The sequence below is a fragment of the Mustelus asterias genome, chromosome 4 (genome assembly GCF_964213995.1).
Source record: "Mustelus asterias chromosome 4, sMusAst1.hap1.1, whole genome shotgun sequence".
In the NCBI taxonomy this organism is placed as follows: Eukaryota; Metazoa; Chordata; class Chondrichthyes; order Carcharhiniformes; family Triakidae; genus Mustelus; species Mustelus asterias.
In genome coordinates, this window is record NC_135804.1 from 63731566 (window position 1) to 63757193 (window position 25628).

A 25628-nucleotide genomic window follows, 5' to 3' on the forward strand; every position below is an offset into this window, starting at 1 on the left:
CCAGACACACATTGCTAATCTGCTTTATTTCACAGTGAAGATACAGAGCATAAGTTATGGTCAGACTCACTGATTTCAATCGATACAATTTATTCAGACCATAACACAAAATAACAAGCATGCTATGTCTGCCAGCATCATAAAGTCACCTTGCCTGACTTGAAGTAACCAACCTCTATTGGCCCTTCTCAACTAGACAAAATTTTGGACGGACAGCTTTTATTAAATCTGACCCTTGCGGTATGTTTTTGTTTCTGCTTTCCTGTGTTCACAATGTGAGGGGAATGGTCCTGGACCAAGAGCCTTCCAGTATAATACAAACATGATGTTCATCAATTATCAAAACCAGACAACTAATTGGAAAGGTCACTTCAAGATCTGGCCATTTAGAATTTTAATGACATTTTTGTCTCAGTATATTTTAAGGTGTGTGAATTTAATTTCTTCAAAAACTCAGCATTTAAATGCAGCCCTTTCCCAGTCAAGTTTGAGAGATTTGATTCTCCAGGCTTGCCACCAAGATCCACATCCATAAATTATCTGCCTGCTGCACAGATTGCTCATTTTATTTAACAATAGTCTTGGATTTAAAAATAAACTGTGCAATAAAAGTAGTTTTATTCAGCAGGTAAGCGTACTGAAAAGTATCACTGGAACCAGGGCAGATCTAATTGTATACAATTTACATAGATTTGGAGTTGGCGACCAAGTGCAGTGTGTCAAAATTCGCAGATGACACTAAGATGAGTGGCAGAGCAAAGTGTGCAGAGGATGCTGAAAGTCTGCAAAGGGATATAGATAGTGTAAGTAAGTGAGCAAGGGGAGTACAATGCTGGTAAACGTGAGGTCATCCATTTTGGTAGGAATAACATCAAAATGGACTATTATTTAAGTGGTAACAAACTGCAGTATGCTGCTGTGCATAAGGACCTGGGTGTCCTTGCATATGCATCACAAAACGTTGGTTTGCAGGTACAGCAGATAAATAAGGCAGCAAATGGAATTTTGTTCTTCACTGCTAGAGGGATGGAGCTTAAAAACAGGGAGGTTATGTTGCAGCTGCATAAGGTGCTAGTGAGGCCACACCTGGAGTATTGTGTACAGTTTTGGTCTCCTTACTTGAGAAAGGATATACTGGCACTGGAGGGGGTGCAGAAGAGATTCACTAGGTTGATTCCGGAGTTGAGAAGGTTGGCTTATGAGGAGAGACTGAGTAGACTGGGACCATACTCATTGGAAATTCAGAAGAATGCAGGGAAATCTTACAGAAACATATAAGATTATGAGGGGAATAGATAAGATAGAAGCAGGGAGGTTGTTTCCACTGGCAGGTGAAACTAGAACAAGGGATCATGGCCTCAAAATAAGGGGGAGCAGATTTAGAATTGAGGAGGAACTTTTTTACCCAAAGGTTTGTGAATCTGTGGAATTCCTGCCCAGTGAAGCAGTTAAGGCTACCTCATTGAATGTTTTTAAGGCAAGGATAGGCAAGTTTTTGAACAGTAACGGAATTAAGGGTTATGGTGAGCGGGCGGGTAAGTGGAGCTGAATCCACGAAAAGATCAGGCATGATCTTTATTGAATGGTGGAGTAGGCTCAAGGGGCCAGATGGCCTACTCGTGCTCCTAGTTCTTATGCTACGTGTAATGACAGTGGTGTAGCTATCAAATTAATCATTTGATAAGGTTTAAATGGAACCCCACATGGGTTGACTGCTGGTCATGTTAATTGATCTCAGGCAGTATATAGCAGTGGACGATGCTTCCACTGACTTCAGCAGTCTAACAAAGGAACAAATCAGCCTGGATTCCTGCTCCTCATCACTGGTTAGTAGCTGAAGATGCACATGCAGAGTGTGCAGGTGGTGCAGAGCTGTGAAACTCTTGTTATACACATTAGGCTCACACATTAAGAATGACCACTGAAGTGTGCTACTGGGTGAACAGGGGCATAGGGAAGAAAATTGGAGAACCTCCACAAAAATTACACAGGCGGCTTTTTGAACTGCGATGGGATCACTAAGCACACAGGACATTCAGGTCACAACAAAGCTTCAAATAAAACATCAACAATCCAAAACCTGTTACCTCCAATTAGTACCAATGTCTCACCTTGTGCACAAATTCCAGCTTTTCTCCACTGTTGATTAGCTTGTAGGTGTAAATGTATCCACCTCCAACTGAACGAGGATTGAGGATCAGATCCTTGCCAACTCCTACCAGCACATACCAATCATCGCCACCATTGCCAAACTTACAAACAGCAATACTGGAAACACAATACATCCACGTTACTCAAACCTAACTTCAACAAATGCCCAATGCATGAACGATTCAACTTGTGCACAAGTATAAGAAATAATTAGTAAAGCACATGAGCCACAATCTATTATTACAGCCAAAATCTTCAAACAGCATTTCGTGAAAATGTGTTTCTTGTTATCAATGCCACATTCTCTTCCCAGCAGCTAACTGTGTCAAAGAGGCACAGAATGGTTAAGAGATACCCTTGTCAGTAATAATAAACTTTTGAGCTACTGATAGTCAAGGAGGCCAAGATTTATTTTATGACTTGCTGGATTTTCACATAGATCACAGCCGACATCATTAAGCACAGATGCACAGACAAGAGCTATAGATGAATACTAAGCCAGTAGGCCATGTTCACTGTTGGAATAAAGAATTCTGATTAAATGTGTACAGATAGATAAAACATATATCTGGATAAAATCTGGTCATGTAACCTAATGCATATGTATTTTATCAATAAGGTTGTCGTGGCAAAACCTTTTTTTTTATTCTTCATGGAATGTGGGCATTGCTGGAAAGGAAAACATTTGGTGCCTATCTGTTGAGAACAATTAAGTGTCAGCCACATTGCCATGGCAGGTAAGTATGGCAGATTTCTTTCCCTAAAGGGTATCAGCGAACCAAGTGGATTTTTCTTCAATCAACAATAGTTTCATGGTCACCATTACGGAGACTAACATTCAATTCCAGATTTTTTTTAAATTGAATTTAAATTTCACCAGATGTCAAGGTGGGCTATGTACCCACAGCATTGGCCTTGGCCACTGGATTAGTCCAATCATATTACGAGTAAGTCACCGTTTCCCTTATTATACCTGAATGCAGCTTCATTCTGTTCCAATTGGATCTGATCATACACGTTGCCCTGGATAGGGTTCATTACTCGAACAACAGATGCCCATTGCCCACTCCCTGCCTTCGGGGATCCAAAAATGGATTCAGGTAAATTCTCGTTCAAGAAGGCAGCTGCCATCTCTGCTGCCAATTCACGCTCATCTTCTCCAGCTGCTTCCACCATTTCCTTAACAGATAAAATGGTAGCATTAACATCCTGATGACATGTTAACGTTGTGAATGCAGTTCATTCTAAATATGCACACACCCAGCATTTTCTGCTTTTCAACACGTTAAAAAAAAATCAATGTACAAGAACAAAGTTTGTAATTTAAAACTTCTGCATTGTTGCACAAGATAAACAAAGTCAGATATATGTCAAGAAACAACTTTGCTGTTGGCATCCAGTAATCTATCTTGGAACCAGGTTACGCCTTTCAGCACTGATGGAGAAATTCGTAATAGGTTAGAGAAATTTCAAATAATTAGAGATTTAAGACACTAATAAATTATCAGTACTGAGTAAAATTACCTCAGATCAGACTCACAGGAGAACTGTCTGCATGAAGACAGTATGAACACAGACAGAGATTTAAACAAGTAAGAGATTTGAACAAGTATTTCTGATTTAAATATGTATTTTGGATTTTAAAATGTACTTTAGCTGTATTTTTTTGAAGTAATTTTATACTTTAGCCAAAGGCAGGCTACTCTGGGGCATAATGGTATGAAGACTTGGTGAGATGAACTACATTCTTTGGAACAATGAAACCACAGAATGTGTACAGTTTTATCAGTAAAAGTTGCAAATAATATGGTGCCCAACGCCACATTATGAATAGGGCTGTTCCAAGTTGTCCTGATAAGACAGCGCTTCTTGGACGTGAGAACTTCAGCTGGCTTGTTCGGCCATTGCATAAATGGGAGTTGGTGGAAACAGTAACTTTGACCTTTGTAGCTAAGTGTCCGAGGTTGGTAAGCGACAGGGGGAACCAGCATCTGGACTCTACGGACCAATGAAATCCCATGATGTCAGAGGGTAGAATGTAATTGGCTAAGGTTTATGACAACTGTTATGTGATTGATTTGTACTAATGATTACTGGTTCATAACTACTGGAAAGGCGGAAAAAGTAAAACTTGAGAAATGTATAATTGATCTGACTAATGCAATGTAACTTCAGAGTGGTGTTGGAATGCTCAGGGTCTTCTCTTTAGAGGGGCGTTGAACTGCCCAATGCTAATCTCTCTCTTTGAACATTGGCCAAATAAAGGTACGTCTTTAAATGGGACACTGACTTTGAGAGTCTTTGGATTGGCTGAAGTTTTTGGCGATACCTAGTCTCTGAGAAAGCCCTGCAACAACTTTTGGCGCTGTGCAAGCAGGGCTGAGTCACAGGAATCCGGCCTCAGGGCATGTCTCCGTACGCCGGGGGCGGGACACAACTCCTGCAGCTGCACTCTACAGTGGAGCGAAACGCTGCGCGGAGGGCAAAGACGTTAAGTGTTTGGTACACTTAATGCGGGGGACCAGGGAAGGACTCCTGGAACACTTCCAGCAGTAGAACTAGAAGCCACACACCAGGGAGGCATCAAGGGATGGGGACCACACCCAGAAGCGTGGCAGAAGGTCCCAACATAGAGGTCTCATGTCTCTAGAGAGGGACTCAAGAAAAACACAGAAAAGCAGCCTGTCTTAGAGAATTGATTGAGAAAACTTGAAAGTTTGAGCAAGTTTCTGTATTTCACTGTGTTTGTGTGGTCCGGAACTCCATCGGTATTCTTGTAGAGCATGGGCAGGCAACATCCAGTTTAGAAGTTGAGATTGCTGTGGAATGAATGATTGAAAGCTTTCACTTGCACCCGAGATGCAGAGTTTAAATTTAATTGGAATTGGATTGGATTAAAGTGTATAGCAGAATAAGATAAATTCTTGAAACTCCTTAATCTTGAGAGCAGTCAGTGGCCATGGTTGTCTTTAAGAAAATACAGGAATTTAACAAGATATTGAGCTGTCACTTTAAGAAGCTGGAAGTGAAAATTTATGAGCTGCAGCAATCTCAAAATGGCATTACGTTCCGCTTGAAAGGCTGCAGGGAAAGTAAACTATAACTATAAAATCAATGTAATCTGATTTTACATCGCACCAAAACTTGCGTCTGCATCAGTTTATAAACTGTGGGGGAGCACTTCAGCAGTCACGGACATTCAGCCTTGGATCTTCAGGTAAGCGTTCTCCAAGGCGGCCTTCACGACACATGACAGCGCAGAGTCGCTGAGCAGAAACTGATAGCCAAATTCCGCACACATGAGGATGGCCTAAACCGGGATGTTGGATTTATGTCACATTATCAGTAACCCCCACAGCTTGCCTCCTGGGCTTGTAGAATCTCACTAGCTGTTCTGTCTGGAGACAATACACATCTCTTTAACCTGTGTTTAATGTTCCCGCCACCCACATTGTCTGTACCTTTAAGACCTGGTTGGCTGTAGGATTCGCATTCTAATCAGTATTCTGCAACTTGATTTTGTCTGTTTGCACTGTTTGACAGCACATTTCCACTCCTTCTGACGAAGGAGCAGGGCTCCGAAAGCTTATGGTATTTGCTACCAAATAAACCTGTTGGACTTTAACCTGGTGTTGTGAGACTTCTTACTCAGTTTATAAAGGCAGATTTGTGGAGCGAGAAGGATGCGCAGGCTTTCTCCAACTTAAAGCAAGCTATGGCAAAGGCTCCCACATTAGGATTACCGGATCTCACTAAGCCATTTCATGGAATACAAGCCGCTTTAGTAACCCAACAGCATGGGGATAGGTTAAGACCAGTGGGGTACTACTCCGCCCAAATAAATTCAGTCGCCAAAGGCATGCATCAATGTGTAAGAGCACTAGCATGCGCCTCGTGAGCAGCAAGTGTTTCAGAGCCTCTCCCTGATAGGAAAAATAATCTCCCACAGTCCTCACACAAAAGACCAGCTCCTGGAAGCTGGGAGATTGAAAAGGGTTTCTGATGGAAGACATTCAAAATGGGAAGCAAAGTGCAAGGAACGAAGCATGAATGTGTTGCAAAAAAGTGATTGTAGGAACAAGTGAGAGTTTAGCAGAAGAACCACTTGTAGGAGAAGGGGTAATTTAACCTATACATAGATGGAGCGAGAACCCTGCACTGCGTGGGCAGTGGTAGATGATGAAGAAGCAGTAATTGCAGGATAACAAATCCCCAGGAACAATTCAGCACCAGTAGCAGAGTTGTTAGCTCTAACCAAAACTTTACGAGTGGGGCAAAGGGAAACAAGTTCATGTTTATACTGACAGCAGATATGCATTTCGTGTGGTACATGACAGCCTGGAGTAGGTGCGGTTTCGTGACCTCTAGTGGAGGACACATACAACCTAAGAATTTAATCAAAGATTTAATCCAAGTTGCCCTCAACCCTCTAAAGGCAGCTGCAATAAAAGTACAAGCCCATAGAAGAGTTGAAAGCCAAACACAGAGGTAACAACTGGGCAGATCAGGCTACAAAAGATTTAGTAGAACGGGATTGGGAATGGATACAAAGTCCAGGAGTAGCAGCATTGCAAGCTAGGGATAGCACAGACATTGGTATGAAACAGATACAGGAAGAGGCATCAGGAGGCGAGAAACAGAGATGGGAGAATTACGGAGGACAGAAAGGCCATGATGGAGTATGGAGAAGGGAAGGAAAAATAATAGCCCCAGAAGCAGTACAGCAAACTTTGTTAAAAGCATACCATGGACTAGCACATACAGGAAGAGATAACATGACCAAATTACTTCGAGATTGTTAGTGGTGGAAAGGCATGGGAAGGGACACAGCCAAATTCTGTCAGCAATGCATACAGTGTGTTCTGGTGGAACCAGGTCAGTCCCTCCAAGATTGAAATGGGAAATCAGCCACAACCCAAAGGACCTTGGGAAAACTTACAAATGGATTTTACGGGACCATTGCCCCCTGTGAAATGAAAAACATATTGTTTAATAATTAGAGATATGTTTACCCGATGGGTAGAAGCATTTCCATGTAAAGATGCCACAGCCAGAACTATGGCTTTGATATTGGCAAATGAAATAATACCAAGGTGGGGAATGCCTCTTCAGTTAAAGACTCTGACCGGAGAACTCACTTTACAGGAAGAGTCTTAAAGGGAAGTTTATCAGATGTTAGGGATAAGACAAAGGTTTCATATACTATACCATATCTGGAGTTCAGGAATGGTAGAACGATTGAACTGAACATTGAAGAATAGTTTAGCTAAAGCTATTTTAGACAAAGGAAATAATTGGGTACAGGCTTTGCCTGTAATATTGCTGCGACAGTGAGCTACTCCTTCTCAAGGAACAGGATTAATCCCTTTTGAATTAATGACAGGAAGAGCAATGCACCTCCCAGAGGAGGCAACAACAGCAGAGGAGAACTTGAAATCAGCCGACGAGCAGTACTTCAATGTATATGGGATTTAGTAGACCGCCTATATTCTCTCAAACAGGTAATCACTCAACAGACTAGTTGAAAATGGCAGAGGAGAGCACCCCTAAGTTACCCACACCAGGAGATAAGGTAATAGTGAAAAAGGTAATGGTGAAACGCATGACAGACAAGAAAAGAGTTAGGGGTTTGATGGGAGGGACCCTATGAAGTAGTTGTCACAGGACAAACATGTGCCCCAGTTAATGAAAAATACAGTCTGCGACTGGACACAGCTGAAACCATATCCTAATGAGCAATCCAGTAACAATAAAATTGCCCCAGTGGATGAATGATCCTATAGAACAAGGCTTATTATGGCTTTAATAGCTACCATAATGTTAATAGGATCATTTGGATCTGCATAAGAGCTACTAGATTAGGCCATGGCACAAGAAAATCAGGAGGGTATTAGAAGAGAGGAGGTAGAAACAATTCAGTAAATAAGACACTAACAAAGCCAAAAGACACTTTGTTTATATTTACAGAAACTCACCAGTGCTCCAAGAATTCTGAATCAACAACAACAACAAGCAAGAATCAACAGACAACACCCAAGACAAATGTCAAGTTGCTATGCGAATCTGTAAATAAGTTTCACTTGCTTGACCAATGGCTGGGATTTTTAAAAAAGGAAAGAGAAGGCTGTAGAAAATGTGTTATATCTTTTTAGTATTGAATATATAGATTCTGGCTCAGATAGGATCAGCATCTAAGGTCATTCAATGTTCCCCTCAGGAAATAAGTGTTAATACTTACTAATACCTTGCACATACATATGCTAAATTGTCCAATCAAAGTGTTGGGTTTGCTCACATATCCCCATCCATGCAGGGTGGGTGAGGGGAGAGAGGGTAGAGGGTGGAAATACCTTTACAACCATTACCTCTGTCATGGTCAGAGTTAATAATAGCTGACCAAACAGCCCAGAATTCCAAGTTTCCGGGACATTGAATACCAGGATTCTCTAGCATAGAGACAGGGAAGGAATTTCATAGCAGTGAGCCTTGTGCAGGAAGGTTAGGCTATATGAAAAGATACACACTTATCTATAACCCAGAAAAAACAGCTCCTAGCCTAGTTTTAAAACAGACAACACCAAAGCCAAAAGGGATATATTGTGCTAAGAATATGGAAGGCCCCGGGAGAAACTTAGGCATAAGTGAATGTCGCGACATGATAAATCGAACTAGCCAGCTACACCCGAGTCTTCCCAGTAATGACTAATCTTGCAACATCTCATTGTTTTAAGGGAGGCAACACTTACCCAACTCTCAAATGTACATATTGGATTTGTGGGGATAGGGCATACCCTTGGCTCCATGTCGGATGGAAGGGATCGTGTTACCTAGGATATGTAATCCCATATGTATATCACACTCCTAAACTTTCTCCTTTACCAAGACGTCGACGAGTTATTTCAGAGACGGAACAGTTTCCCTCATATAGAATTGGGAGGGTGATACAAGAAACTAAGCTTATACACTCAATTTGGGAACAAGTTGCCAATGATACAGCCATTGCCTTTACTAAGGTCAATGATGAGATGATTGCCATGCGCACTGTGGTACTTCAACATCGAATGGCATTGGATTAGGTCTTGGCAGTTAGGGGTGGAACACATGCAGTAATTGCACATACATACTAGCTAATACAGAAAACATAACCAATCTGGCTGCCCACATCAAAAAAAAGAAATGGAGAAACTTAAACAGCCCCAACCATTTACTCTAGGCGGTTGGTTATCAGGTTGGCTAGGCTCCCTGGGAATATTAATCCTGCACTTGTATCATTTTACATTAGTGGTAATTATAAACCTGCTCAAATGCGGCTGTGCACAAGTAGATAAGTCCACAAAAGGTACAGCCATTAGGGACAGCAGTCAGAGTAAAGAAGAAAGGATCCCAGAGGGCAAGTCACCCTTCCGGATTTAAGGATATTTACTTGGATACATCTATATAGTAGCCTAGTCTTGGGCTAGCCAAGGACCAAAAGGGGGGAAAATATGTTGGAGAAATTCATAATAGGTTAGAGAACTTTCAAACAATTAGGGATTTAAGTCACTAACAAATTACTAGCACTGAGCAAAATGACCTCAGACCAGACACAGACTAACAGGAGAACTGTCTGCATGAACAAGTATTTCTGATTTAAATATGTACTTTGGATTTTAAAATGTATTTTAGCTGTTTTTTTAAAGTAACTGTACACTTTAGCCAAAGGCAGGATGCTGCGGGGCATGATGGTATGGTAGCGAGATGAATCACATTATTTGGAACAATGAAACCACAGAATGTGTACAGTTTTCTCAGCAAAAGTTACGAACAGTATGGTTCCCAAAGCCACATTATGAATAGGGCTGTTCAAGTTGTTCTGATAAGACAGCGCTTCTCAAATATGAGAAGTTCAACCGGCTTGTTTGGCCATTGACGTAAATGAAAGTTGGTGGGAACAGTAACTTGGATCTCTGTAGCTAAGCATCTGGGGTTGCAAAGCAACGGGCGAAGAAGCATCCGGACTCTAAGGACCAATGAAATCCCATAATGTCAGAGGGTAAAATGTAATTGGCTAAGGTATATGACAACTGTTATGTGATTGATTTGTACTAATGATGACTGGTTCATAACTACTGGAAAGGTGGGAAAAGTAAAACTTGAGAAATGTATAATTGATCTGACTAATGCACTGTAACTTCAGAATGGTGTTGGAATGCTCAGGGCCTTCTCTTTAGAGGTGTTGGACTGCCCAATGCTCATCTCTCCCTTTGTTGGTCAAATAAAGATAGGCCTTTAACCGGGACACTGACTTTGAGAGTCTCTGTATTGGCTCAAGTTTTTGGCAATACCGAATCTCTGAAAAAACCCCACAACAGGCACATTATGCAATAAGAACAGCTTTCCTGTTAAACTGTGAATTTGTAATCAGTGAGTGACAAATTACCTCAGCCATTTGCTGTTTGCGCTGGGCTTTGGTAGCCTCCGTGTAAGCATTGTGATCAGTTTCAATGGCGATGATGTTGTTGCTCTCCGGGTGAATGACAAATTTCCTTGGAGTATATTGCAGAGAGAAGGAAACCTGGTTGAACACCGCTCCCAGTTTCTCGAGAGCCAAGATTCTGGAAAGATATTGAAAAAAAAACAAATGGAAACCTGCTCCTCTGCCACTACACCCACGCAATAACAAAAACTTAAAAGCATTCTGAGTCAGGATAATCTGATTTATGGAATCACATTAAACAAGGAGTCACATTAAACATACAGGAATGACACCTATTTTTGTGAATCTCATGTTTATACTATTCTCTAAATGAATGAACAAATAAGTAAACAACTTCCCATTCTTTCCCTTTGAGGGAATTGTGCAGGAGATAAATGAGATGCCCTTGATATTTACTGGAAAGAAATGGAAACCATCAGATATAAATAACAGCTCCCTAAAAAGTATATTGTCTTACAAATTTGATTTGAGTGGATATGGGAAATTCGGTAGATGTTGTTCATCTGGACTTTCAGAAAGCCTTTGATAAGGCTCTTCACACTAACACACTGCTACATACACATCCTACAGCCATTTAGGAATCGTCAGATTGAAATGGGGGTTAAGCACAGCTCAGTCATGGCCTACTGGACATGGCTGAAACTTACACCACAAAGGACATGCACAATCAAAACAGTGAAGACCATTGAAATCAGCTCGAGATCAGTGACAAGTCAACTTTTAATCAGAAACATTGCAGTAATCATGAGACATCAGGTGAAACACGAACTAAATGCATCATCATTTTAAAAGTTGCTCACCTTTTATTCTGTGCTGACGCAACAATTATCAAAGCTAAATGCCACTTGCCACAGAACATCTAAATGTCTTTGCATTTGATTGTATTCCTCTATCATCCTAACCCACACGCAGCTTTTGGTATCATTCAGAAACTTTCTGAGCCTACTCTCAATGCTATTATCTAGGTCATTAATAAAGACTGAATAAGAGCAGGCAAAGGACAATCCCTGGGGCCACAACTTGCAGCATGCTTCCAGGTTGATCCACAATTGTAACCATAACTATATGGCCATGGGATTAAAGCCAATTCCTAATGTAGCTTAAAAAATTGCTGATACAAAGATTGCTTCTTAAGTGACAGTGTATGTCACTGCAACATAGAGCTTCGCCAGGATTTGTTCCTAATAGATGACCTGACAACTGGAACCATGCGGGGTGGCACAGTGGTTACAGTGCTGTCTCACAGTGCCAGGGACCTGGGTTCAATTCCTGGCTTGAGTCACCATGTGGAGTTTGCACATTCTCCCAGTATCTGCATGGGTTTCCTCCGGGTGCTCTGGTTTCCTCCCAGTCCAAAGATGTGCGGGTTAGGTGGATTGGCTATCCTCAATTGCCCCTTGGTGTCGGGGGACTAGCAGGGTAAATACATGGGGTTACGGGGATAGGTGCTGGGTGGGATTGTTGTTGGTGCAGGTTCGATGGGCTGAATGGCCTTGCCCCGCACTGTAGGGATTCTATGCCTCCAGGATCAGAGCATCCATGCTTAGCAAGGCATATTTTATTTAAATTATAAAATTTAAATTATATAAATATATGCCAGGGATCTTATGCCATGAGGCTGCAATCAGCAGCAAATAGGAATTTACAAATGAGCTCTTCTTGCACCTTTGCTTTAGTTTGTACTTTAAGGCTGAAGTGCTGCCTTTCAGCCCTAAATCTAATTTTAGATCCTATTTTGAGATAATTGAAAACCATGAGAAATACACTGTCAAACAAAACTCCGAAGAGTGATGGTTCAACAACAGATCCTTGATTGACACTAATGGGAAATATCATTCAAGCCATCATGAAATTGTTCCACCATTTCATTGTTCACGTTGGATTTTGTTTTGGTGAAATCTACCTCAGTGTATTCGTGGAGATTGCCACAATACCCTCAGGACACTGTTCAGAGGCAAAGCCAGATGCATACTCCAGAGTTTCATAGGACAGGGGCGTCAGGTGGAAGCGGGACTGGTACGAGTAGCTCAGCCACGACCTGCTGGACATGGCCAAAACCTATAGGGGTTAAAGGAAACAAATACAGAATCAAAAAAACAAATAACAACGAGAGAAAGCACTGCTTGAGATCAGTAACAAGTCAACTTTAAATCAGAAACATTTCAGTAATCATAAGTTATCATGTGAAACACAGACTAAATGCATCATCATTTTAAAGTTCACTTTCAAGGACTGGACGATAATAACTTCACTGGACTTCAAACTGCACCATTATAGTACTGTTTCCACACTCCTCCCTTGCACAAGTATCCAAGATCACATAAAAAGGTGCTCCTGGGACCCTGCCAATTTGCTTTTAAATATCCAGATCTGAATACAAAAGCAAATCCAGGCAGCTAAAGATACACTGCTGTGTTCAGAAGCTACTTTCCATCCAGGCAGCTAACAAATGGTTTTGGCTCCTAGCATTATTAAAACAGCGGAATACATTAGGGATAGGATGAAATCCTTCATTGTAGTGCATTAAAAAAAGTAACTGGGAAGGAAATTGTGAACAATTAATCAAACTTTGTGGAAAGCTTAATACAAAGCAAAATAGTGGAGAAGAAATACTATTGTAAGTGTCAGAATTAACTCTGACGTTTTCCACTCATGTCATGCATTTTCCTTCAGGCTGCATTGGATTTTTGACAATCCTTTGCATAAGATTACAGCCCATGATCAGCATGTGCAACCGAAAAGTGACTCAATTTTCATGTCATTATCGTCCAGCCCACCAATTTGTAACGGTCAGGGATATAACTGTGCGCACTCACCGCTTCTTGCCCTTGCATCCTGACTCTGAAAAGCTTGACAGGCCGAGATCCGAGATACCTGGTCCTCGTGTCAGACAAGTCTCCAGTAACTGGGTCCAACACTGTCCTTAATAATACTCCGTTCTAACATAACGACAGAAGAATCTTAGAATGTACTATACCAGGAAATAGGTACTCAGCTAGGAACAAGGGACACAGAAATGCAGCAGCACATTCAGAATTCGTATTTATTTACGAGACTTGTTGCCAGTGCCCTTACATAAATAAAGCAGCTCCTCACCCTGGCGAATGACGCTGAGTTGGAGTGAATCCTGCCACATTGTGATAGAATCAGGGTCACAACTAAACAGTCACACAGCAAACCCTGATTTCAACTGTGTACCTGGGCTTTGGTGTTGGCATAAAGATGTGGAGCAGATGCCAAGGACTTGGTTCCAGTGAGAAGATGGGGAACCAAAGAGTCACAAGTCATTCACAGGCATCTCCAATCTCCAAGCAGCAGGTTACAGATCGGCTTAAGACGAGGGAGGAGCAATTAGTCTGTCTACTTTCTTTCAGGTGTTCACTCCTTGCTTAGTGCCGTTCCACAATTTACTCAAGAGTTCCAAGGTCTCTTATAAGTGAGGATCGAGTGGTTTATTGTATCATTTGAACCCTTAAGTTACAGCTTTCCATAAAATGAATAGCACATAGGTCATTTGGTATAACTGGTGTTTACCCAGTGCACTAAGTCCCTTCCCACACCAGTTATTTAAATACACTCCCACAACATATCCTTCAATGCTTTTATCCCCATTCATTTATCTAACATCTCCTTAAATAAATAACTATTCACCTCAATTACCTTGTGTAGTACAAGTTCTACATTCTTGCCACTCTAATTCAAGACTTTTCTGTTCAATTCCTAACTGGAGTTATCAATACCGTTTACATATGTGGTCCCTAGTTTTGGATTCCCCCCAGCAAGTGGAAACATCTTCTCTACACCTAACCAACTAAACTCCTCCATATTTTTAAAAACCTTCAATAGGTCACCCTTCAGTCTTCCCTTTTCTAGAAAGAGCCATAGCCTATAAATGGCGGAAAACTTAAGCCAATGTTTAAGTACAAGAAGACAAGAACCCTTCTTTCCCAATTCATCCTGTTTCTCCGCACCCCCCATCTCAACTATACAGAGAGATTCAGGTTGTGCAGGAAGAGCTTGCATACTGAGAGGCTGCAGGCAGTCCTGAGAATGACAAAGACAAGGTTAATAAAGCTCCCTAAATAGGATAATCGGTGTGGCACTAGCAATGGGGACTAGGCCCTAGGCTCCAACTCTGGTCTGTGCAGTTAACACTGTGAAAACTATTTCCACAGCTTGGACATTATCTCTTGCTGGTAGCAGGGACCATCACTGACATACTGCTAAATTTCACCATGTAACTGCAGCACCATCAGGTCTCTCAGTGAATGATTAACTATACTGAATATCGTCACACATTCAGGGTCTAACAGAATACAGGATTATGCCACATAGTTCGTACCCAGTAACATTCCCTGGTCCAGATGGCTGTTGCGTTTACTCACCTGTAAACCAATGTTTAAGTACAAGAAGCCAATGGAACCCTTCTCTCCCAATTCATCCTGTTTCTCCGCACCCCCCATCTCAACTATACAGAGAGATTCAGGTTGTGCAGGAAGAGCTTGCATACTGAGAGGCTGCAGGCAGTCCTGAGAATGACAAAGACAAGGTTAATAAAGCTCCCTAAATAGGATAATCGGTGTGGCACTAGCAATGGGGACTCGGTCCTAGACTCCATCTCCGGTCTATGCAGTTAACACTGTAAAATAGTCCTATTAACTTACAGACCAGTTCCTCATGCAAATGTTTTAATATCCATTAGAGGCAGAGTGCAAAGTTACAGTCTAAGAGTCGCAGGAAATGCTTCCTCTATTTGTCCTTTGTGTGCACAGCCTGTTTGCTACGCTGTTCTTTAAGATTACTGCGTGCACCTTAATGGAAAAGTTGGTTGTGTGCAGCCTGTCTGTTTCACTGCATGGCTAGAGGGAACACTGATTAATGAGCTGAGTGAGAGAAGGGAGCTGAAGGCCAACAGATCCTCATTACATCATTGTGCATCAGGGGGACAAAACTAAGACAATAAAATACAGAGGCCACAAGATCAATTCAAAAAAGCACGTGACAAATCTATTTTCTTTCTTACTTTGAGAAATCATAGTGGAAGATCAAAGCTGGCAGCACTTGGGCAAAACTGATCAGAAAACAGCAATTCGAAGATACCAAGCTTTGGTTATAAAAGTTATTAGGAATGAATGTTTGAGGGAATGCTTTCCAGTATTGCAACCCAGGGAAATAAAGTTAGAATGGGAATCTGCAATGATGAGCATGATTTTGAAACAGTGAGAATACAAAGAGAAAAGTAAACTTTGGAATAACATAGGGTCCTGACTACAGGAAGAGCTAACAAAATAGAGGTAGGGACAAAAATTCAAACAAAGGGACTGGAGGCTAAAGATGAAAGTGAAAAAATCAGACAAGATTTTTCTTACGGAAGACTTGTTCGAAAAGCCAATCCAAATACGAGCGCATTATTTCTACCCCAAGTGTGCACAGGTTTTAACGGTCAGACGGCTTTGAGTAGAAAAAACATTCAGCAAGAAGAGAGGAAACTATGATCAAAGTAGTTTTAAGGGGTGTGCCACATGAAGTGAAGGACATAGTGAGATTAAATAATGTTGACAAATAGGGGACACCATATAGGACCAAACACAAAAGGTAGGGCACACATACAAGAGACATGTTACAGCCTCAGGACACAACATTGAGTTCAACAATGTTAGACTGACTTTTCTCCTCCAACTTTTGGTGGAGGAAAACACACTTTTTGCTCCAATGTAACCACGCACCCCCACCCCCTGATCCACCTGTCACTTGTTTTTCAGTTTTGCTTTCACTGAGCACTGACCTTTGTTCCATAAACACAATTTGATATCTTATCTTTATACCACTATTAGCACTTTCTACAGCCCTTCACACTGCCCTTAATGCTTCCTGTCTTGTGACCTACACATCTTTGCTGCAATGCCACCCATCACTGACCTTCTATTCTGTCCCAGCTGCTCCATCCCCTCTTACACAGTATATAATCTATCGCCTTTCTCCCTCTCTAGCTCTGAAGAGTCATATGGACTTGAAACATTTCCTCTATTTTCTCTGTCCATAGATGCTGCCGACCTGTTGAGTTTTTCTCGAATTTTCTATTTTTGTTACAAAATGTGAGGGTTATTCAATGAAAAGATTAATCTGAAAAAGTGAATTTGGATTACAAAGTCTAAGTCTAAAAGCCAACTAGTTTTTTTGTACACCCTTTCACTAGAAGGAAGTAACCATTTAACAGCTCTTTAAAGGAATAGTAACCTTGTTGGACAGTTAATCTCTGTATTTCTATCATTTTGGTATTTAGTGGCAGCAATGCAATAGCGCAACAGCAAGCTCCAAGTCCCTCATCTTCCAAAGGCGCTGACTTGAGGGGTGATTATTCAACTAACGACTCAAAGAAACCCACATAAGATTCTGATTGAAATGTTCCACCTGTAAATTCTAAGAACAAATCCGAATCAGTTTCTGGGAAAGGCTTTCCAACCCCAAACATGAGACTGATGTTACGACCAACCTTGCCACATGGTCTAAGTTTCAATGGCTACAGCAAATACCAGAAAGCCTGATTAACAATTGAATGTCAGGGCCAGGCTTGAAAGAAGTACCTTCAATCTCTATCACTTAAAAAAAAGTCAAGGGCAGCAGATCCAAAAGGAACACCACCACCTGCAAGTAACCGCTCTCCAAGGCTCAGTACCACCTTCTCAAGGGAAATAAATGCTGGATTTACCAGCAAACTCCACATCCCATGAACAAAAATATCTTATAAAATTCATTTTAAATAGAAAAAGGAGTTAGTAACAGTGGGATAAAGACTACTACCCAGCACATATAATCAGCTTTACCAAAAAGCAATTGGGTAAAACTTACCGAAGGGTCCAGAGAAATAATTCTGACCGTGTTGTCAATGAGACCAACAGCAAGAAATCGAGAACGTTGTTCTCCTGGAGGAACATTTGCTAAACTCATGCAGACCACATCAGTTGACATCTCTTTCCGTTCCGTGTACTCATTCAGTTGTCCAGACTACAAACAACATTTTGCAAACGTAACACATGAAAAATCTGATGCACAAGGTAATCATTTCAGATAAGTTCATCCAAAAAAATTAAAATGTTAAAATTCCCCTCACCCACCCACCCTCCGTCCTCTTCTCGTCTCTTCCCCCTCTCATTCCAGAACTTATCTTACTGCCTGATACAAATTAATCAATGCCTTCTAAATATTCAATCTTTTACTAATCCGGTTTTTTTCTTCCTCCTGACTCCCACTAGATACTTTGAAGTGAGAAATTATTTCAAAAAATGGATCTTGAACCTACTGAAAATATTGTCCTTTCATTTTTGCTTAGTTGCAGAACATAGAGATGAGCACAGTTATAGTTGGCTTTAGCACTGCTGTCAATCCAGGAGCAGGCCACAAACTTGGAAAGGGAAAACTTTTAAGGAAAGTGAAATTGCTTGCCCAGATATTCACCACTTTATGTAGAAAGAAAAGATTTCTAACTCTTTATTTAATATATTGGCATTTTACTCACCGGATCCATCTCAAAATAGACCAGTTCCCCGCCAGTCAGAGCAATCACCACCTGCCGCTGGTTCACAGCACATTTCACAATCGTCTTTTTGCCAGGAGTCTTCCATTCGTTGACTCTCTTATCAGCACGGATGTGACGGATTCCATCGGGGTACACCTAAAAATTACAAAGGGATTTTTCATTGGGCTACATTACAATGCATGCATTTTTACAAAGGCTCTTAAACGCAATCAGACATCCCAATTTAGAATCATAGAAGGAGGCCACTCGGCCCACTGAGCCTTCACTGACAACAATCCCACCCCAGGCCCTATCCCTGTAACACCACATATTTACCCTGCTGACATTAAGGGGCAATTTAGCATGGCCAATCAACCTAATCCACACATTTTTGGACAGTGGGAGGAAACCAAAGCACCCAGAGGAAACCCACACAAACACAGGGATAATGTGCAAACTCCTGAGACTGACCGACTCTGGAATGGAACCCAGATCCCTGGCACTGTTTTGCAGCAGTGCTAACTAGTGTGCCACCGTGCACCATTTATAAAAGGCAACAGGCTTATATTGCATCAAACCACATACCCTTTAAAGAATGCACTGAAAAAAATACTCTCAATTCTTCTACCCCTCATTTTGGATGATCAACCACAGCAAGAGACCTGCCCGAGTGTAATCTGATTCATCATAAAATTACAACACTCAGTTGAAGCTAATTATTCTAATTCGGCTCAACTTTATTTTGTGTAATTTTCAAATATTTTGTATTACAATTCCTTCCTAAATAGTTTAATATAATAAAACATCTGTATCCCGCCTGCTCCTCCAGTGATAGCCGTAAGAATTTGTTAATTGATGAGAAGCATCTTTCACTATTTTTACACGAAACACTTCTGGTCAAGTTCATCCACATCTTGCTTATGCGGAGACTAAAATGTTACCTCATGGATAACAAAAACAAAAATAATAATGGTTGCGTGAGATTGGAAAATGAAGATTATTCTCCAAAGGAAAATCTTTTATGCAATATTAACCATTAAAATGGGTGCCCAATTGAATGCCTTCTGAGTTGTAGGAAAGAGTAAAATAAACTCCACATTTAAAAATGTACCTTTCTCTTTCGAAAGGAACTTCTCTTCAATAACTCAAGTCATGTGCTTGCATGCATTGAAACAGCAGGCCATTTGGCTGCTTGAACAGGTACCAGATTATCACTGGTCCGAATTTTAACTCCATCTTGCCTCCGTAACTTTTAACAGCCTAACCAATCAACAATCCATTGTCAGTTTTAAATTTTCAACGGTTTAGTCTCAACAGCTTTTGTTTGGTCGGGCTGAGGAAATTCCAGATTTCCATTATCCTTTGTGTAAAGAACTGACACCTGGAGTCACCTCTGAACTCCCTAGCTAATTTCAAGTTATACACCGCTGCTCTGGACTCCCTCCCACCATAAATCTCTCTCATCTAAAATACATCACTCTTTAATCTTCTATACTCAATGGAATACAATTCCATTTACAGAACCTGGCCTTGCAATTTAATCCCTTCAGCCGAAGGATCATTCTGAGAAATTGCTACTATATGCTCCCTCCAAGGCCAGCATGCCCTTTGAGATGCAGTTGCCAGAACTGAACACAGTATTCTAAATAAGCTCCAACCATAGCTCCAGTTAACGATTTGCATTCTAGACCGCTTGAGGTAATAACAAACATTTTTAATTATTTGATACTGTAGGAGTGTTCTAATTACCACAAGGACGTCACATGTTTCAGCAAAATACCAAAACAGGACTGTGAAACTATCAGTCCAAAGTGCAAACTTTCCATTTTCACTAAGATTTTGGCACACGTTGTGCTGAGAATGTACCATTTTTATAAGAAAAGACTAGTGTTAAAGAAAAACAATTGTACAACTATGGATTCTGTTCTGCCACCTAGAGGTATTTTGATTGATCAAATTCTGGAGGAGTAGCTGTCGTTGCATGGCGGAATAATTTGAGATGAGCAACTCATGTCACCTGAAGCTCTTTAGCTTGAGACTTCTACACTCAAATAGAACAAATACTCCCCTTGATGTTATTTTCAAAGAAATGGTCAAAATTTGATAAATTATATCCTTAATATATATATTCTTCAGGTGAGAAGCTGCAAAGTGGACTGAAATAAAGGCAGACAGTTACACTTAGCACATTGCTATTGAACTCAGCTATGGGCAACAAGACACCAAAGCCATACCAAAATACAGGTCACAACTAGTTACAAGACCTATGAAGGTGCACCTTGTACACCATTTTTACTGTAAATTGGAGGAACAATATTTAGCTCATCAACAATAAAGGAATTATTTCAGCACGGAGCGCTTTATAGGGACGAGCCGAAAATTAAAGGAGCAATGAGAGCACAAACCTAGCTGAATATGGAATTTCCATTGAACCAAATCAAATTCTATACCCCTACCTGGACTAGTGCATCCTCACCAAGCAGGGAGCAGGAGAGGGTGGGGGTGGTACCCAGAAATCCAGAGTCTGTCACTTCTTCTACGGTCTCACCAATAGACAGTACCAGCGTGGCATTCACGAAAGACACAATGATGTATGCATCATATTCATCTAAACACACACAAAAGAAAGGTGCAAAATACACTTGCAGGTTAACATTCAACACTAACAAAAGGTGCATTAGTGGCAAATTCAATTACGCATTTAAAAAGATTTAAAGTCATTTATGGTACAGGCCATTTGTTCCATCAAGTCGATACAAGCTCTCTGCAGAGCAATTCATTAAGTCTCACTTTCCCACGCCATCTCTGTAGCCCTGCAAGTTTATTTTCCTAACGTGCTCACCCAATTTCCCTTTGAAATCAATCATCTCCATTCCAGATCCACTTGCTGTGTAAGAAAGTTCACTTTCATATTTCCCTGCATCGCTTGCCTAAAGCTTTAAACCTGTGCTCCCAGTCCTTGTACCATCAACTAAGAGGAACAACTTTTCTTTGTCTACCTTATCTGAACTTGTCATAACCTTGCACACTTCTTTCAAATCTCTCCTCCAACTGAAATCCCTCATGCCTGGAACATTCTGATAAATTCGCTCTGCAACCTCTCATTCTTCTTAACGTATTGTGACCAGAACTGGTATATTCCTTTCACCAACCTTCATCAATATTCTAGTTGTGGCTCAACCTGAGCTTCATAAAGGCGCAGCATAACCTTGTTGCTTTTTTATTCAATTTCTCTATTTAGGAAGCCCAGGATCCAATATGCTTTGCTAACTACTGACTTTTAAAGATCTATGCACATGAACACCTAACCCCCTGCCCCCCAAGTCTCTGTCCCTGTACACTCTTTACAACTATGCCATTAATTCTTTATTGCCTCTCCCTTCTGCTAAAATGCCTTACCTCACACTGATCTGTATAAAATTCCATCTACTTGTCCGACCTATCTGCTAGCCTATGACCTGTTTCAGTTAACTGGTATAATCTTTACTGTTTGCCAAACGTATCATGCACAAACTTTGAAATTTCACTCTTTATTCCAAAATCCAGATTATTCATATACATCATAAAAAAACAGTGGTCCTCCGACTGACTCTTGGGGTTCATCACTGTCCACCATCCTCCAGTCTTAAAGAAAAAATATTTACTCCAACTTGCTACTTTTGTCCTTAAGCCAATTTTTAAAATTCCAAGTTGACATTGACCCTATCAATCCATATATTCCCATAATCAACTACCTCCTTAATTGCTTCAAAACTCTCAAATTGGCTGTTAATCTTTTCTGTTTCTTTTTGATTATTGTGCAGGATTAGGAGGAAAAGGCAGGGGAATGGCATTAAGTCATGATGCTCATTTTGGCGAGCCATTGCAGACACAATAAGCCAAATGGCCACCTTCTGCGCTGATTGTTTCTAAACCATACCCACTACAGATGTTAAACTGACTGACCTGAACAAGGGTGTCACATTTGCCACTCCCCAAATCTCTGGCAACTGTGTCGAGGGAAGATTACTGCAAGCTCTCCCTTAGAAACTCCAGAACATGCAAGTTATCTACTCTAAGCATAGCCAGTCTTTTGAGTACATCCTGCCCATACATTTTCACCCCATTTCATCTTTAAATGCATCTGCCTACATTTAATCTAATTAAGGTCCTTTTAAACTGTAATTCATTTTTGTATTACATGGGTTCTATTCCTATTATGCAAATTCATACTCCCGCCTCACTTTAAAATATTAGCTCCAGACTAAAACTACTTAGGACAGTCGTAATTTCACTGAATGCAATTAAACACAGGCAGCATGGTGGCACAATGGTTAGCACTGCTGTCTCACAGCACCAGGGACCTGGGTTCAATTCCAGCCTCGGGGGTGTGGAGCTTGTATGTTCTCCATGTTTGCGTGGGTTTCCTCCGGGTGCTCCAGATTCCTTCCACACTCCAAAGATGCGCTGGTTAGGTTGATTGGCCATGCTAAATTGACCCTTAGTGTCAGGGGGATTAGCTGGTAAATATGAGATGTTACAGGGATAGGGCTGGGCAGGACTGTTGTCAGTGCAGGCTTGATGGGCAGAATGGCCACCTCCTGCACTGTAGGGACTGTATGACTAAACGGCTAAAAGATGACTGGGGATGGGCACGATTAAAATATTTATGTTTTTCTAACAAGAAGTGCCATAGTCAAGGAAAGCCTGACCAACACTTGTAAAGTTAAGCAGCTCTTAGTGCAATCAGTGATCAGCTAGGGAGCTATTTTCACCAGAATACAAGCAGTACTTTATGTGGGACCATTAGCTGAAGGCTAAAGAAAAAGGACACAAGAACCAGGAAAGAAACCAATGACTCAAGGCTGGCAGGCAAAATGGCTAATATTAAACGGTTTCAGAATCAGGAGCTGGAAATATTGTTGTGGAGAACTGCCAATAGTTGTTTACTGGTGGGGGCAGGTAGGTCGCACCTGAGAACAGCTAACAAATGCGTTGCTAAACTATTGGTTTACAACAAAACCTATTTGACTATCAGCAAGATAAAATTAATTTATCCCCACGTCAATAACATGGGGCTTCCTAAACTAATCCACTACTAGATTTCAGCATTCCTTGTACTTCCTTGGCCAATTCTGCAAACCCTGCATTTTACATTTCCACTATTCCATATCATAAAACCAAATGACGACTCTCATAATTAACCCACATTCTGTTGTATCAACCAAAACCTTGACATAACAAATGTTGTAATAACTAATTGCATACTGTTTAATCAAATTTCCCAAATAACCCCCATTATCTGAAATCAAGTCAAATGCCCCATACCTAAATCAGAACAAACACTGCTTAGTATATACAAATGTTAAACGAACACAAGGACCCCCTAATTCTCCCACCATTGAATTTAGTGTTGTCAATAGGATTTCAGGTACAAGTATTGCCAAAAGGAATGTCCATGTGTAACAAAATAATAATCCTGCGCTTCCAGACTTGAATCACATTTAGTAAAGGAATTTTGGGCAGCAAATTAAGGCTGAGGTTCAGGTGGTTGCAATTTGTGATGATAAGAATTTTCAGAAGTAAGCATTACAACATCACAGGGCTTTTTTTTGTTGATGTAAATTAACTACATAAACCTAATGACAACACTGACACTGATAATTGCTGATCCTTGTAATATTCTATTGTTGGGGGTGGAAGGGGGGTATCACAATTATCCAGCCAACATCGTTTAATGTAGAATATCTGCATCGGCAGTACTTTGCTTCACGAAATCGCTGGTTAGGACCGTTCTTTTCAATGTCTGTCCTAAACCAGTATCCAAGAGGCCCTATCAGCAGGTACGCACCTAGAGTGAGTAGCACCTTCCCCGGCCACCTGTGGGAGAGAAACAGAGGCTTGGTATTGGTAGAGATTGAGCCACCACATACCAGCCTTGGTTAGTACTGCTCTTTAGACTCAAAAGAGGACAACCAGGGTACAAACTGCAACAGCAAAAAAGATCACTTGGGCTAGGCAAAGTCTGTACCGTCACACCATTTAGAGGCAAATATCAGTATGAGTAAAGCAACTTCAACTCTACAATCATGGGAAAGCCAATGCCCATGCAATTAGGGTGGGCTACAAATGATGGGTACCTTCAGATTCAATTTGAAAAATATATTCTCATTAACAAGTCACCACTTCAGCATCTATCAGATTGCTTCAGGAATTCCAAATTTAATACACTTCCTATCAAATCTCAGAAAATTTATGTGTATGACAAAAACTATTCTTCTATCCAACGTTTTCACAATTTTCCTGGGTTGTGATTTTGAACCAATGATTATCATGTTTTCCAACTTGTAAATGTAATCAAGACGGAACTTACACTGGGTTTTATCATTTACAGGATGTGCCCAGCCTGAGAGATCATTATTGCAGTTTTCACATCTGTACATCTTTCACAAATTTCAAGAAATACAATGACAGGAAATCACAGCATGCCTTCCCACATTAACCCCATTTTATACTCCATTATTTAAGCTCAATCTTGGTTACTGCAAACAACCAAGAAATACACTGGGCTAGAATGGGAAATGCATCTGATGGCTCACTCATGTTTGCCATCCAGTGGCAATAGCTGGAAAATTCAAGTGCATGGATTTCAGATGATGGTAAGATCATGTTCAATCGCAATACCTCCCAGTCACAGACTGTTGATATCTATCGAGGCCAGCACATGAATAATGGCCATATAGGCAAGATAGTTGAGGATTGACACCATCTGTGGAACTGAATCATATGCTAGTATGAGCCAACACCACTAGGAAAGGGAAGAGAAAAATGGGATGAAACAAAAACTGAAATTAGAATCAAGGTGAGACTTTGAAAGTGATCACGAATAGATATAATTGAAATAAACAGTATTTTATTTCTCCTTTGAAAGCAAGAGTCTTTCATACGTGAAATAACCACAGCTTCAAATAAACTATGTTTCAGCGTTAGATCAATGTGACTTGGTTGAATCCATCTGTTACTTTCAACACTGCTTTAATGACTATGGATTTGATTCCTTTCCAGCTGTTTCTCTGTGCTTGTTTTATATGCAATTTATTTCAGGGTTGTTGCTCATGTTTCTGTTTTATGAGAACAAACTGTAGAAATGTTGTTAAAAAAAAATTAAATCTGTAGCACCAAAGGCTTGTACCGCCAATGTGTTAAACAGAGTGTACGTTCAACTATACAACATGGAAATTTTTGAGATAAGAATTATTGCTTTCTTCAAAAAATATTATTTTTGGAAAATTAGTTGCTAGCACTATACATTTGTTGGAAATGGTTAGGCAAACATTGGCCAAACAATTTTCTGCTTCACACATTATTCAGGTCATACCTTCCACATGTCTTCTTACAGTCCATACTGCATTAGGGTTACCGGGCAGCTCTGAGACAGCCATTTCCGATACCTGTGAAGGAACAAGGGGGGGAAATTGAACAGATCCTCTACATTTTTAAAAAATA

The 25628-nt window shown here is 40.7% G+C and overlaps 1 protein-coding gene across 1 annotated transcript in view; it reads right to left on the reverse strand.

The window, feature by feature from the left end:
- Positions 1–25628, reverse strand: part of sf3b3 (splicing factor 3b, subunit 3) — a 56546-nt gene that overhangs the window by 14919 nt on the left and 15999 nt on the right. Inside the window, exons 12-21 of the mRNA XM_078211142.1 lie at positions 25501–25573; positions 20600–20751; positions 18144–18299; positions 17477–17632; positions 15013–15156; positions 13444–13566; positions 12531–12685; positions 10571–10745; positions 3125–3330; positions 2112–2268 (exon numbers count right to left, since the gene is read on the reverse strand). Coding sequence (XP_078067268.1) covers positions 2112–2268; positions 3125–3330; positions 10571–10745; positions 12531–12685; positions 13444–13566; positions 15013–15156; positions 17477–17632; positions 18144–18299; positions 20600–20751; positions 25501–25573 — 1497 coding nt within the window. The remainder of the gene's footprint in view (positions 1–2111; positions 2269–3124; positions 3331–10570; positions 10746–12530; positions 12686–13443; positions 13567–15012; positions 15157–17476; positions 17633–18143; positions 18300–20599; positions 20752–25500; positions 25574–25628) is intronic.